General features: G+C 44.8%; 1 protein-coding gene across 2 annotated transcripts in view; it reads left to right on the top strand.

The window, feature by feature from the left end:
* The first annotated feature begins 456 nt into the window (after window positions 1-456).
* The window catches only part of kbtbd12 (kelch repeat and BTB (POZ) domain containing 12), a 49,756-nt gene continuing 35,784 nt past the window's right edge, over window positions 457-14,428 (top strand). The window contains exons 1-2 of one of the 2 annotated variants that reach the window (XM_043707588.2): window positions 457-696; window positions 9,260-10,348. In XM_043707588.2, the coding sequence (XP_043563523.2) occupies window positions 9,282-10,348 (1,067 nt within the window). In that variant the 5' untranslated portion in view covers window positions 457-696; window positions 9,260-9,281. Of the gene's footprint in view, window positions 697-4,550; window positions 4,686-9,259; window positions 10,349-14,428 lie in introns of those variants that run through there. The other variant, XM_087994060.1, reaches the window with a different exon arrangement.

Below are 14,428 nucleotides of genomic sequence, written 5' to 3'. Positions count from 1 at the left end.
AGGGATGGGTAATAAGCGCTGGCCAATCCAGCAACATACACATCCCATGGCTGAATTAAAAAAAAATCAACGCTCATGATTCTTCACATGGTGCGTAGTGTTAAACAGCAGGACTGAGGAGGTTCAGTCTTGGCTTTCAAAACTGAATTGGATAAATGCATTAAGGGAGTGAATTTGGAGTGTTATGGGGCAAGAGAGGGGTGACGGATGAGCTAAAGTGCACTGGCAGAGAGCTGGATTCGATGGGCCAAATGGCCTTCTGTTGTTAAGCCATTCTATGATTCTATGATATCCCAAAACTACAATTCCTATGATGCCTCATGCTGACAAAAGGTAATGCTAAACCAATAGCCAGTCAGTCATCCTGGTTGACATTTCTTATGACCAATCGAGACAGGGCAAGGGAGTGGACAACATGCTTAGACCAGAAGGGGTCTAGTGAAGGTTAGGAGGAATTCAAGCCAAGAAAGAGGCACAACAGTTTTCAGGATTTGTTGTTTTGTTTAACATCTTGTGTGAATAATTAAAATCATAAAGTATTTACAGAAAAATACACCTGAAAGTTAGGTAGCAGCGTGCTTTCCCCTTTAAGAAATAAACAGTCTTCTCATACAGGCTCTTGGATTGATTGTTGCAAGTTGCACTTGTCACTGCACTGGATGCCTTTTCGAGGGTATTAAAGTGTTTGTGTTCGAGGTAAGTGGGCTGTAATCCAAACATAACTTAATCACTGAAAGGCAAAAGTGTTCCTTTTTACAGCACTTTGCAATTTTCACCCTAAGTATCGTGTTGTTTGCTTTTTTGTGGAAGATTACAGGAGTGGTGTTGATGTCTGGGAGCTATTTTTAATGCAAAGTTACCAAGGCATGTGGCACATGAGAGCAAGTGAACACAGACTTATGTCTGTGGTGTGATTCCCCACTCTACAATGATTTACTGTAGAGTTTTAAGTGACTGAGGCATTGGTTTCAAATTGGAATCAAACCAGAGTTGATCGGAATGGAAAAGGGGGTTTGGGTGAAGGGATATACAGTGTCTAATCCTCCCAAAATTCAGCCTCACAAATCATGTCAGCTGTAAACTTACTGCAGCAGTGTAAGAGACAGCATGTTTAAGCCAACCACATAAATCACTAACCCAGAGGACGGGGGAGGAGAAGTTAGTTTATTCAACTGGTTGTTATGAGCTCCAAGGCACAGTCTGAAAGGATAATGGCAATAGACTTGGGCAGCATGGTGGAAGAAGTGAGGACTGCAGATGCTGGAGATCAGAGTCAAGAGAGTGGTGCTGGAAAAGCACAGCAGATCAAGCAGCATCCGAGGAGCAGGAGAATCGACGTTTCGGGCATAAGCCCTTTATCGGGAATGAGGCTGGGAGCTTTGGGGGTGGAGAGATAAATGGGAAGGGCGTGGGACTGGGTGGAAGGTAGCTGGGGATGTGATTGGTAGATGATGGTGGGGGTAATGGTAATAGGTCAAAGAGGAAGGTGGAGCAGATAGATGGGAAGGAAGATGGACAGGTAGGACAGTTCAAGAGGGCGCTTGAAAGGTTGGAACTGGGATAAGGTGAGAGGAGGAGAAATGAGGAAACTGGTGAAATATACATTGATGCCATGGGGTTGAAGGGTCCCAAGGCGGAAGGTAAGGTGTTTTTCACTAGGCATCAGGTGGTTAGGGTGTGGTGATGGAGGAGGCCCAGGAACTGCGTGTCCTTGGTGGAGTGGGAGGGGGTGTTGAAGTGTTCAGCCAAGGAGCAGCGGGGTTGGTTGGTGCAGGTGTCCATGAGATGTTCTCTGAAGTGCTCTGCGAGTAGGCATCCTGTCTCCCCAATGTAGAGGAGACCGCATCAGGAGCAATGGATACAGTAAATGACATGTGGAAGTGCAGGTAAAACTCTGATGGATGTGGAGGGGAGCCTGGTGGCTCAGGGGTTAGCATTACTGCCTTACAGCACCGGGGACACAGGTTTGAATCCCCCCCTCAAGCAATTGTCTGTCTGGAGGTTGCACAATCTCCCTGTGTCTCCATGGGTTTGCACTGGTTTCATCACATTGTCCGAAGATGTGCAGGTTAGGTGAATTGGCTGTGGGAAATGTGGGGTTGCAGAGATAGGTTGGGTCTCTGGTAGAATACTCTTCAGAGGGACAGTGCAGACTTGATGGACAGAATGGCCTGTTTCCACAATGTAGGGAGCCTAAGCATCTTTGAAGCTGTCAGTGCTTAAAATATCCTGGGGAAGGAGGGCAAATTTGACCCCCCAAAAAGGCTGAATTCATCCCAAGAAAAGTCAGGTGACAGTCGATCAGAGAGAAACATTCACCCCCCCCCTCACCACACCCTGTCCAATCATACCTGAGACAGCCCCGTCAATGGCGAGCTGCTCCTCCTATCCCTGGCTAGTCCTCGCTCTTGCTTGCTGCTGATAGGCTCAGTGAATGCAGAAGTAGCCTGTGTGTGAAATTGTGATGAGAGGCAAGTCTTGTGGCAGTGGGGGCTGGAGGACAGGCAGGAAGGGAGGGAGATGGGCAAAGGGTGAGGAAGGGGGTGAACGAGAGGAAAGTGGTGAAAGAGGGATGGTCTCCACTGAAGTGAGTGTGCAAATGTTGAAGAGAGGGGCAGGAAGGGGAGGGGTAGATTTCCTTTACGACCCCCCCACACCACTTTGATTTAGCTTCTACACCCCTGCCCCCACCTCTTGTTTTCTGTCTTTTTGACGTCTTTTGTGGTTGCCAATCTTTGTTGCTTGTTAAACCCATAAGCAAACACACAACTGGTCTATGCAACCTGTGCTCATAATTAAACACATTTAGAGCACTGGGATCATTTCAGAGAATCTGTGCTACACCCTAACCCTGTTTTGTGCCCCTTGTCCCTACAGCTCTCCTCCAACCCCTGCCTCCTCTCCAAACTTATTCGAAGTCTGGTATATTCAATCTTATTTTTGCTTAATGATTTTTTTGTAATTATCTCTCGGCCTTAGTCAGATTATAAGTCATCCCTTCACTTGCTGTTCAGCTGTTGTCACTTTATTCACACTATCTGACCCTCTTGATCACCCGCAAAGACTTGTTATTTAAACTGTCAACACTCCACTCACGCCATTTGTACTATCTTTTGACACAATTAATTACCAAGAATTATCTTAGAATGATCCCTGTGCACTTCCCTCCACTTCACCTGACAAAGGGTCAGTGCTGTGAAAGCTTGTGATTTCTAACAAACCTGTTGGACTATAACCTGGCGTTGCGTGACTTTGGACTATGTTCTAGCTGAGCAGCAATGTCAAGGAATGAATGCAGTATTTCAAACCTGAATATAAAATATGAAATATTAATTAGGATGGGAGAGGAGGATTGCAATTTTCATAATTAAGGTGGATAGCACATGGAGATCACAATGGATGGATTTAAATCTTTACTCTTTGTGCTAAGTGCATTGCAGAAGACAGAGGACCATAAATTGAAAGGTCATTTTGCACCAGTGATGTGGAGTAAAATTTTCAGCATGCTCCTTTATTTAATATACATATTACTTAAAATACATTCGGCCTCAATGTGGATTTTAGTAACAGTGGGTTACAGAAGGTAAAGTAATTACCTGTATAATGGCTACAGTCATAGGATTATCAAAGGATAGGGTTTTTAATCAATCCTTGTGTAACTTTAAACTTTAATAACATCTTACAAGTATACATGGTAGAAAAAAAACTGTCAGTAGCTTATGAAAACATCATTTATACGCTGAGAGCCATAGAATCATAGAGATACACAGCATGGAAACAGACCCTTCAGTCCAATTTGTCCATGCCATCCAGATATCTTAACCTAAACTCATCCCATATACCAGCACCCAGCCCATATCCCTCCAAACCCTTCCTATTTATATACTCATCCAGATGCCTTTTAAATGCTGTAATTGTACCACCCTCCACCACTTCCTCTGGCCGTTCATTCCACACACATGTACCACCCTCCGTGTGAAAAAGTTGCCCCTTAGGTCCCTTTTAAATCTTTCCTCTCACCTTAAACCTTTGCCCTCTAGTTCTGGACTCCCCTATCATTTGGAAAAGACCTTGTCTATTTATCCTATCCATGCCCCTCATGATTTTATAAACCTCTATACGGTCACCCCTCAGCCTCTGACGCTCCAGGGAAAACAGCCCCAGCCTGTTCAGCCTCTCCCTGTAGCTCAAACCCTCCAACCCTGGCAACATCCTTGGAAATCTTTTCTGAACCCTTTCAAGTTTCCCAACATCTTGTTGTTAAAGATGCTGAAACTGATTGAAAATGGCAGCAGTTCAAGAAAAGGCAAACTCTTGGAAAATCAGATTGAACAATGTACTACAAAAAGTAGGGAAATAAAATCCAGGAAACTGTATAAGTTTACAACTTTATGCTTGATGTTTTCTTACAATGTTTACAATTTGCTTCGATTATGTTTACATTCTAATAATTATTTAAAGTTCCTGAAAAACTTGTTAAAAAATCCTAAGTACAGGAAACATACTAAGACATTTTTTTTGACCATGCAGGAGCTGTATTGGAAGTTGATGGTGAGCCAATCAGTATTAAAGGTCAAACACTTTGTAAGAACTTGAGAAACAGAGAAAAAAGCCTCTTTGCTGAAAGTTTTTTTAAATGAACTTCTTCATCATGCCAAGGAATTTCCAAAATAACCGACTAAGAGGTGCGAAAACTAGGATTAGCAGATGACCAATTTTCCTCTCAAGTCTAATCTGCCATTCTATGAAATCATAGAGCCATAGAGTCCTATAACATGGGGACAGGCCCATTGGCCCAAAGTGGTCCATGCCGACCAAAATGTTTATCCACACTAACCCCATTTCCCTGCACTTGGCCCATATCCTTCTAATCCTTTCCTATCCATGTATTTGTCCAAATGCCTTTTAAATGTTGTTAATGTATCCGCCTCAACCACTTCCACTGGCAGCTCATTCCATATGCGTATCACCCTCTGTGTACAACAGTTGCCCCTCAGGTTCCCCTTTATTCTTTCCCCTCTAACCTTAAACTGATGCCCTCTAGTCCTCAATTCCCCAACCCTGGGGAAAAGACCGAGTGCATTCACCCTATCCATGCCTCTCATGATCTTTTACACTTCAATAAGATCCCCCCTCAATCTCCTACGCTCTAAAGTAAAAAGTCCTAGCCTGTCCAACCTCTTCCTATAACTCAGACCCTTGAGTGCTGGCAACATGCTTGTAAATTTCTTCTGCACTTTTGCTAATTTAATAATAACCTTCCTATAACACTGTGATTGAACTGAACACAATACTCCAAGTGAGGCCTCACCAATGTCCTGTACAACTGTAACATAACTTCGCAACTTCTATGTTAGAGCAGTGCTGGAAAAACACAGCAGGTCAGGTAGCATCTGAGGAGCAGGAGAATCGACGTTTCGGGCAGGAGCCCTTCATTAGGAATGAGACTGGAAGCCTCGGGGGTGGAGAGATGGCTTCCAGCCTCATTCCTGATGAAGGGCTCCTGCCCGAAACGTCGATTTTCCTGCTCCTCGGATGCTGCCTGACCTGCTGTGCTTTTCCAGCACCACACTCTCAACTATGCAAACCATGTGACTTCACTCCTATCTTCCCATCCGACCTGCCTGTTCATATCATTGTGCCGCTCTTTGATGTTTCCTGGAACAAAAATATAATTTTGTTGGTAAAACTCAGCAGGTCTAGCAGCATCTGTGTGGAGAAAACAGAATTAACGTTGTGGGTCCAGTGACCCTTCTTCAGAACTGATGGTAGCTAGGATCAGTTTAGTTTTTATACAGAAGATGGGGTGGGGGGAGGAGTAAATGATAGTTGGAGATAGAGCCCAAAGAGAGAAAAACTCTTGGATAGTCAAAGGAGTTGATAAAGTTTGGGGGAATGAATAGCTGCTAATGGGAACTATTAGTAGCTGACAAGAGGTTGTGTGCAGTAGCAGCCCAAGTGATGACAAATCCTGGTGTGTGGGGGTTGGGGGTAAAGACATAGAGTCATAGAGATGTACAGCATGGAAACAGATCCTTCGGTCTAACTCATCCATGCCAATCAGATATCCCAACCTAATCTAGCCCCATTTTCCAGTAATTGTCCTATATTCCTCCAAACCCTTTCTATTCATATACTCATCCAGATGCCTTTTAAATGTTGTAATTGTACCAGTCTCCACCACTTCCTCTGGCAGCTCATTCCGTACACGTACCACCCTCTGTGTGAAAACGTTGCCACTTAGGTCTCTTTTATATCTTTCCCCTCTCACCCTAAACCTATGCCCTCTAGTTCTGGACTCCCCCACCTCATGGAAAAGACTTTGTCTATTTATCCTATCCATGTCCCTCATGATTAGATAAACCTCAATAATGGCCTCAAGCCCTAGAATTGCTGAACTCAGTATTAGGTTCAGAAGGTTGCAGAGTCCCCGAAAGGACTGTTCTTCCAGTTTGTGCTGAGCTTCACTGGAACACTGCAATCAAATCAGCCCTCACTCTGTTAACCTCCAGTGAAGACAAGTGTTGTGAAGATGTGTGGGTGTACTGTACCTTTAAGAAAGTTAAAAGCTACCAGACTCCCTGACAGCACCAAGTGTTCTGAATAAGATACAGTGTAACATGTGATCCAGCTACTGGGGTAGCTGGTTGCCTGGAGACAAAAACAGATTCGAGTTAGGCCAATCAGTTTAAGTTAAACCCCCCAAAAAAACAAATTCCAATCCAATTTGAATTGAGTATATTGACAATCTTAAAAGCCAATGACACAAATCAATGCTTTGGGGGTATAAGACCGGGGAAAATCGAAAAGTTCCGAGGTGAACTGCCACATCACCAGCATATAGAGACTGCCTAAAAATAGCTCTCTTAAAGGTACCTTTATCGATCAGTGACCTGTGAAACAGAAATCCCTAAGAAGAAGAAGAAAAGGAGACTCAATGTCTGGCTTATTTTGAATTTTGGTAAAGCTTATTTGGGAGGTTTTATTGGACTAGTATTGTAGATGAGAAAGTAAAAGATAGGTTAGAGGAAGGAGTTGTAAATAGTTGTTAGCTAATTATTCTCTGTTATACTTTAAGAAATAAAGTTGTTGCTTTTACTTTAAATAGCTCTTGGCCTCTCGAATTTTCACAGATTACTGCATCTAATAAATCTTTTCTGTGTTGCTGGTTTAAATTAAGCAGGACGGTTTATCCCCCATCGTACAACTCATTCTCGGTATCAATCTCCTCTGAATCGCATCTAGTTCATTTTCATCCTGAAACAAGGAGATTAAAACTGCACACAATATTCGAGATATGGTCTCACCAATGCACTGTATAAATGAAACATAACATTCTAAATTGTATCTTCAATTGTCCTTGTAGTAACAGGCCAACCCATTAACCTTCTTAATTACGTGCTGTACCCACACAGCAATCTTCAGTGGCTCATGAACTAAAACATTAACTCGCTCCATAGCTTGGAATTCCACAGTCATCCTCTGTTTAAGTTCAGCCCTACTTTCTCATTCTTTCTGTTAAACTAAACAACTTCATAGTTTCCCACATTATATTCCAACCGCCTGATTTTTACACATTTGTTCATCTGCAAAATTCATCTGCAATCTCTTTATGTCCTCTTTGTATTGTAAGTTCCTGCCTATCTTGGTGCTAACTGCAAATGTGGACACAATGACTTTGCTCCCCACATCCAGGTCATTGGTTAGAAAGATGAAGGGGGGGGATCTGACTGAAACCTTACAGAATACTGAATGGCCTGGGCGGAGCCATTGGTAGGAGAGGCTAGGACCTGAGGGCAAAAGTGAGGACTGCAGATGCTGGAAACCAGAGTTTACATCAGAGTGGTGCTGGAAAAACACAGCAGGTCAGGCAGCATCCGAGGAGCAGGAAAATCGATGTTTTGGGCAAAAGCCCTTCATCATAATGGGACCTGAGGATACATCCTTAGGGTAAAGGGAAGACCCTTTAGAATGGAGATAAGGAGAAACTTCTTCAGCCAGAGAGTGGGGAATCTATGAATTCATTGCCACAGAAGCCTGTGGAGGCCAGGTCATTAGGATGGAAATAAATAGGTTCTTGATTGCCAAGGGGATCAAGAGTTGTGCGGAGAAAGGGGGAAGATGGAGTTGAAGAACCTATCAATCATGATCTAATGGCAGAACACACTTGATGGGCCGAATGACCTCATTTCTGCTCCTGTGCCTTATGATCTAACAGCAGAAACTGCAGAGGTCACATCGACGCTCCATTCAGTCCACTATGCTAATCAGAGAAAGACACTTTCAACATACTCTCTGTTGCTTTGATGAGATGGAACTGTGGGAATGATGGTGGGAAATTCTGGTTGACACATATTAGAGTCACAGAGTCACTGAGGTGTACAGCATGGAAAAAGACCCTAATGTCCAACCTGTCCATGCCAACCAGATATCCCAATCCAATCTAATCCCACCTGCCAGCACCTGGCCCATTTCCTTCCAAACCCTTCCTATTCATATATCCATCCAGATGCCTTTTAAATGTTGCAATTGTACCAGCCTCCACCACATCCTCTGGCAGCCTATTCCATACACGTACCACCCTCTGTGTGAAAACGTTGCCCCTCAGGTCCCTTTTATATCTTTCCCCTCTCACCCTAAACCTATGCCCTCTAGTTCTGGACTCCCCCACCCCAGGGAAACAACTTTGTCTATTTATTGTATCCATGCCCCTCATGATTTTATAAACCTCTGTAAAGTCACCCCTCAGCCTCCAATGCTCCAGGGAAAACAGCTCCAGCCTGTGCAGCCTCTCCCTATAGCTCAAATCCTCCACCCTGGCAAGATCCTTGTAAATCTTTCTGAACCCTTTCAAGTTTCACAACATCTTTCCGATAGGAAGGAGACCGGAATTGCATGCAATATTCTAATGCTGCAACATGACCTCCCAACTCCTGTACTCAATACTCTGACCAATAAAGGAAAGCATACCAAACGCCTTCTTCACTATCCTATCTACCTGCGACACCACTTTCAAGGAGCTATGAACCTGCACTCCAAGGTCTCTTTGTTCAGCAACACCCCCTAGATCCTTACCATTAAGTATATAAGTCCTGCTAAGACGTATTGATCTGTTCTGCTTAATGACTGAGAGACAATGGCTAACTGTTATTATGGGCTGTATGAACTGAGTTACCCTAGGAAACAAGCTTGCTCTGGTCATGTGACAGTGATGGGAACTTTGACGAAAACCAAACCTTTCAATATTTTGTTTTTGCAGTGGATAGGAGCTGAAGCCAGCCATGGATCGTGAGGGCAGTGCTCAGGTCAAGCACAGCTTGAATCTGCTTCGGCAGATTAATACCATGAAGGACGCAGATGAGTTGACGGATGTCGTGCTCTTGGCTGAAGAATGCCAGTTCCCTTGCCATCGGCTTGTATTGGCTGCATTCAGCCCGTATTTCCGAGCAATGTTCACCTGCGGCCTGGCAGAATGCAGCCAGAGGGAGGTTGTGTTACACGATGCGCAGGCAGAGGGTGTGGCAACAATTCTGAACTACATGTACAGCTCCGAACTGTGCCTCACCAACTCCAACGTCCAGGCAGTGGCCACCATGGCTTACTTCCTCCAGATGGAAGGTGTCTTCCTGACTTGCCAGAAATACATGATGGATCACATGGACGTGTCAAACTGCCTCGGGATTTATTACTTTGCTAAGCAGCTGTCAGCCGAAGACCTGGCTGATCAAGCTGGTAAGTACCTTCACCGACACTTTGCAGAGGTCTGTCTGCAGGACGAGGTGCTGGAGGTAGAAGGACATCAGCTGCTACCTTTGATCTGCTCTGATGATCTCAATATCTCACGTGAGGAGAGCATTTTGGATCTGGTTGTTCGCTGGGTGAACCACGACAGGAACTCCCGGGCAGCCCACCTTGTGGAGCTCATGAAGCGGGTAAGACTGGAGCTTATTAGTCCCAGCTTCCTGAGGGAGACCCTCAAAAGGAACACCATCCTCCTCAGCAATGGGGAATGTTACAGCATGATTCAGGTTGCTATAGAGACCATCCATAAAGCCCAGCAGCATCCATCTCTCAGTCTGCGTTATGGGATGGAAAATACTGATCTCCTTCTCTGCATTGGTAACAACGGCCAAGGAATCAAGTCAAGACACAGGAGTTACACCGAAGCCAGCTACTGTTATGCACCGGCAACAAAGAAATGTTACTATATTGTGTCACCGAGATGCAGTGAAGCTTTAGGGTATGTCAGCACTGGAATTGTGACTGAAAATAATGACATTATTTTGGCTGGTGAAGCAGGAGTGAACAAACTATCGAGACAAAAGGCAAGGAATGTGGAGATAGTGAGGTAGGTACCTTCTGTTTTTCTTCTGGGTGAGGGATAAGGTGAATAGACACCCCAAAATCAGCAGGAACCTCACAAGTTATGACCATCTGGAAGAGCATGGCTTGATTATGGTTTATGGTCATGCCTCACAAACCTTATCGAGTTCTTTGAGGATGTGACTCAAAAAGTTGATGAGGGTCGAGCTGTGGATGTGGTGTATATGGACTTCAGCAAGGCATTTGATAAGGTTCCCCATGGTAGGCTCATTCAGAAGGTCAGGAGGAATGGAATACAGGGGACCTTAGCTGTCTGGATACAGAATTGGCTGGTCGATAGAAGACAGCGAGTGGTAGTAGAAGGAAAATATTCTGCCTGGAAGTCTGTGGTGAGTGGTGTTCCACAGGGCTCTGTCCTTGGGCCTCTATTGTTTGTAATTTTTATTAATGACTTGGATGAGGGGATTGAAGGATGGGTAGGCAAGTTTGCAGACGACACAATGGTTGGAGGTGTCGTTGACAGTATAGAGGGCTGTTGTAGGCTGCAGCGGAACATTGACAGGATGCAGAGATGGGCTGAGAGGTGGCAGATGGAGTTCAACCTGGATAAATGCGAGGTGATGCATTTTGGAAGGTCGAATTTGAAAGCTGAGTACAGAATTAAGGATCGGATTCTTGGCAATGTGGACGAACAGAGGGATCTTGGTGTGCAGGTACATAGATCCCTTAAAATGGCCACCCAAGTGGACAGGGTTGTTAAGAAAGCATATGGTGTTTTGGCTTTCATTAACAGGGGGATTGAGTGTAAGAGTTGTGAGATCTTGTTGCAGCTCTATAAAACTTTGGTTAGACCGCACTTGGAATACTGAGTCCAGTTCTGGTCGCCCTATTATAGGAAAGATGTGGATGTTTTGGAGAGGGTTCAGAGGAGGTTTACCAGGATGCTGCCTGGACTGGAGGGCTTATCTTATGAAGAGAGGTTGACTGAGCTCAGACTTTTTTCATTGGAGAAAAGGAGGAGGAGATGGGACCCAATTGAGTTATAGATAGTGAGAGGCATAGATAGAGTTGATAGCCAGAGACTATTTCCCAGGGCAGAAATGACTAACACGAGGGTCATAGTTTTAAGCTGGTTGGAGGAAAGTATAGAGGGGATGTCAGAGGCGGGTTCTTTACACAGAGAGTTGTGAGAGCATGGAATGCATTGCCAGCAGCAGTTGTGGAAGCAAGGTCATTGGGGACATTTAAGAGACTACTGGACATGCATATGGTCACAGAAATTTGAGGGTGCATACATGAGGATCAGTGGTCAGCACAACCTCGTGGGCTGAAGGGCCTGTTCTGTGCTGTACTGTTCTATGTTCTATGTTCTAAGTTAGAAGATGGAGATAGTTCTGTCTATTACTCCTTAATTCAATGCAATTATGCCAACTTGACAAGACTGTTTGTCAATCTGAGACCTCTTTAGAATCACAGAATTATTACAGAGCAGAAAGAGGCCATTCAGCCCATTGCTCCAGTCTATTACCCAGTGCCTTTCCCCCCTTCTCCCTGCACACCGTCACTATCCAAATAATGATCCAATGTCCTTCTTGAATGCCTCAATTGAATCTGACTCCATCACTTTTCCAAGCATTGTTTGTATGCATCTTTCTCCTGTTTATCAGTGGCAGGAGGAAGTCCTGAATTAAGGGGTATTTTATGGAATAGATTGATATAACAAGAGGTCGAGGGTAACCATAATCTAGATACAGTTCACTGAGTACAGGTTGCTGTGGTAACATGCACTTTGACCTGTACGTTGTAGCCCAGAGTTATGGTTAATGACGTTCAAGGCTGCAATGTCTTCCCATCACATAGTTAACCACGAAGCTGTCCCATTCTTACAGCCTGCTATTGGAGTGGGTTGCAAGGGTTTTACAGTTTGATAATCAACTGATTCGATTGTGAATTGAATACACCTTCCTTGGCCAAGTGCTGGAGTGGGAATTGAAGCTGGAAATTCTTGCTTAGAGGGAGGGACAGAGCCCACTTCAGCATGAGAGCACCAAATCCATTTTGAAAGCCTCAGTTGACCTTGGCTCTGACAACACATTCCAAACCCTAACTACTTGCTGCACAAAAACATCTTGATTAGATTAGATTCCCTACAGTGTGGAAACAGGCCCTTTGGCCCACACCGACCCTCCAAAGAGCAACTCACCCAGACCCATTTCCCTATGACTAATGCACCCAACACTATGGGCAATTTAGTATGGCCAAATCACCTGTCCAGCACATCTTTGGACTGTGGGAGGAAACCAGAGCACCCGGAGGAAACCCACACAGACATGGGGAGAATGTGCAAATTCCACACAAGCAGTTGCCCGAGGGTGGAATTGAACCTGGGACCCTGGTGCTGTGAGGCAGCAGTGCTAACCACTGAGCCACCATGCTGCCCTCATATTACCATTGGTTCTGTTCCCAATTACTTCCCCTGATGAAGGAGCAGTTATCTGAAAGCTTGTGATTTCAAATAAACCTGTTGGACTATAACTTGGTGTTGTGTGACTTCCGACTTGGTCCACCCCAGCCGAACTCCGGCATGTCCACATCAACATTACTTTAAGCCTGTGCCCTCTAATTCTCGATTCTTCCAGTAGTAGGAACAGTCTCTCCCTGTCCAATCTATCTAGACCCCTCATGATTTTGAAAACTGTGATCAAACCTCCTCCCAAACTTTCCAAGGAGAACAGTCCCAATGTCTCCAATCTTCTGTCATTCCTTACAATTAGGAATGGCTAAAAAATGGTGGCCTGACCAACAATCTCCGAAATTAGAAGTGCAACAATGAGACCATCATGAAATATGTGAGGAGCAAACATTGGCCAGGATACTTTTCCTGCTTGTCTTATAAATGCGTTCATGGAAATTTTTATGTTCACCTTGGACAACAGAATGATTGTTGGTGTCTCATTGAAAGATGGTACCTCCAATTGTGCAGCCCTCCCTCAGTACTGCCCTGGGAGGGTCATGCTTGAGCCCCCTGGTGACAGTCCTGAGGGGAATCAGAAGTGGAAGTGTTAACCTTTCAGCCCCTATTTTGAAATATAGTCACCATTGTATTGTAGAATTTGCAGCCAATTTGGGCACACCAAGCTCCCACCATAGAGTCATAGAGATGTACAGCATGGAAACAGACCCTTCGGTCCAACCTGTCCATGCTGACCAGATATCCTAACCCAATCTAGTCCCACCTGCCAGCACTCAGCCCATATCCCTCCAAACACTTCCTATTCATATACCCATCCAAATGCCTCTTAAATGTTGCAATTGTACCAGCCTCCACCACCTCCTCTGGCAGCTCATTCCATACACATACCACCCTCTGTGTGAAAAAGTTGCCCCTTAGGTCTCTTTAATATCTTTCCCCTCTCACTCTAAACCTATATCCTCTAGTTCTGGACTCCCCGACCCCAGGGAAAAGACTTTGTCTATTTATCCTATCCATGCCCCTCATAATTTTGTAAAACTCTATAAGGTCACCCCCCAGCCTCCGACGCTCCAGAGAAAACAGCCCCAGCCTGTTCAGCCTCTCCCTATAGCTCAAATCCTCCAACCCTGGCAACATCCTTGTAAATCTTTGCTGACCCCTTTCAAATTTCACAACATCTTTCCGATAGGAAGGAGACCAGAATTGCACGCAATATTCCAATAGTGGCCTAACCAATGTCCTGTACATCCGCAACATGACCTCCCCCAACTCCTGTACTCAATACTCTGACCAATAAAGGAAAGCATATCAAACACCTTCTTCACTATCCTATCTACCTGTGACAATGTGTTAATGATGAGGGATAAATATCAGAAATAACTCTCCTTCAGGATAATGTGGGAGAGTGGTGAGGGCTTTTGTTTCCTGGCTCAACCAAGAGCCAACAGCCCCTCAGCACCCCCCCCCCCCCCCCCCCTCTCCCCTCTCCCCACTGGCTCTGGAGATGTCAGTCTGGATGTTTGTGCTTACATCCTGGATTGAGACTGGAACCCACAATCATTTGATTCAGAGGCAAGTGGGCTGCCAGTTGAGGTATAACTGACACAATTAATGCTGTGCTATATCTTCCAA

This window comes from Chiloscyllium plagiosum, unplaced genomic scaffold (genome assembly GCF_037043375.1).
Source record: "Chiloscyllium plagiosum isolate Xiang-an unplaced genomic scaffold, Cpla_swu_hap1 HiC_scaffold_14, whole genome shotgun sequence".
NCBI lineage: Eukaryota > Metazoa > Chordata > Chondrichthyes > Orectolobiformes > Hemiscylliidae > Chiloscyllium > Chiloscyllium plagiosum.
This window is presented reverse-complemented; position numbering and strand designations above follow the sequence as displayed.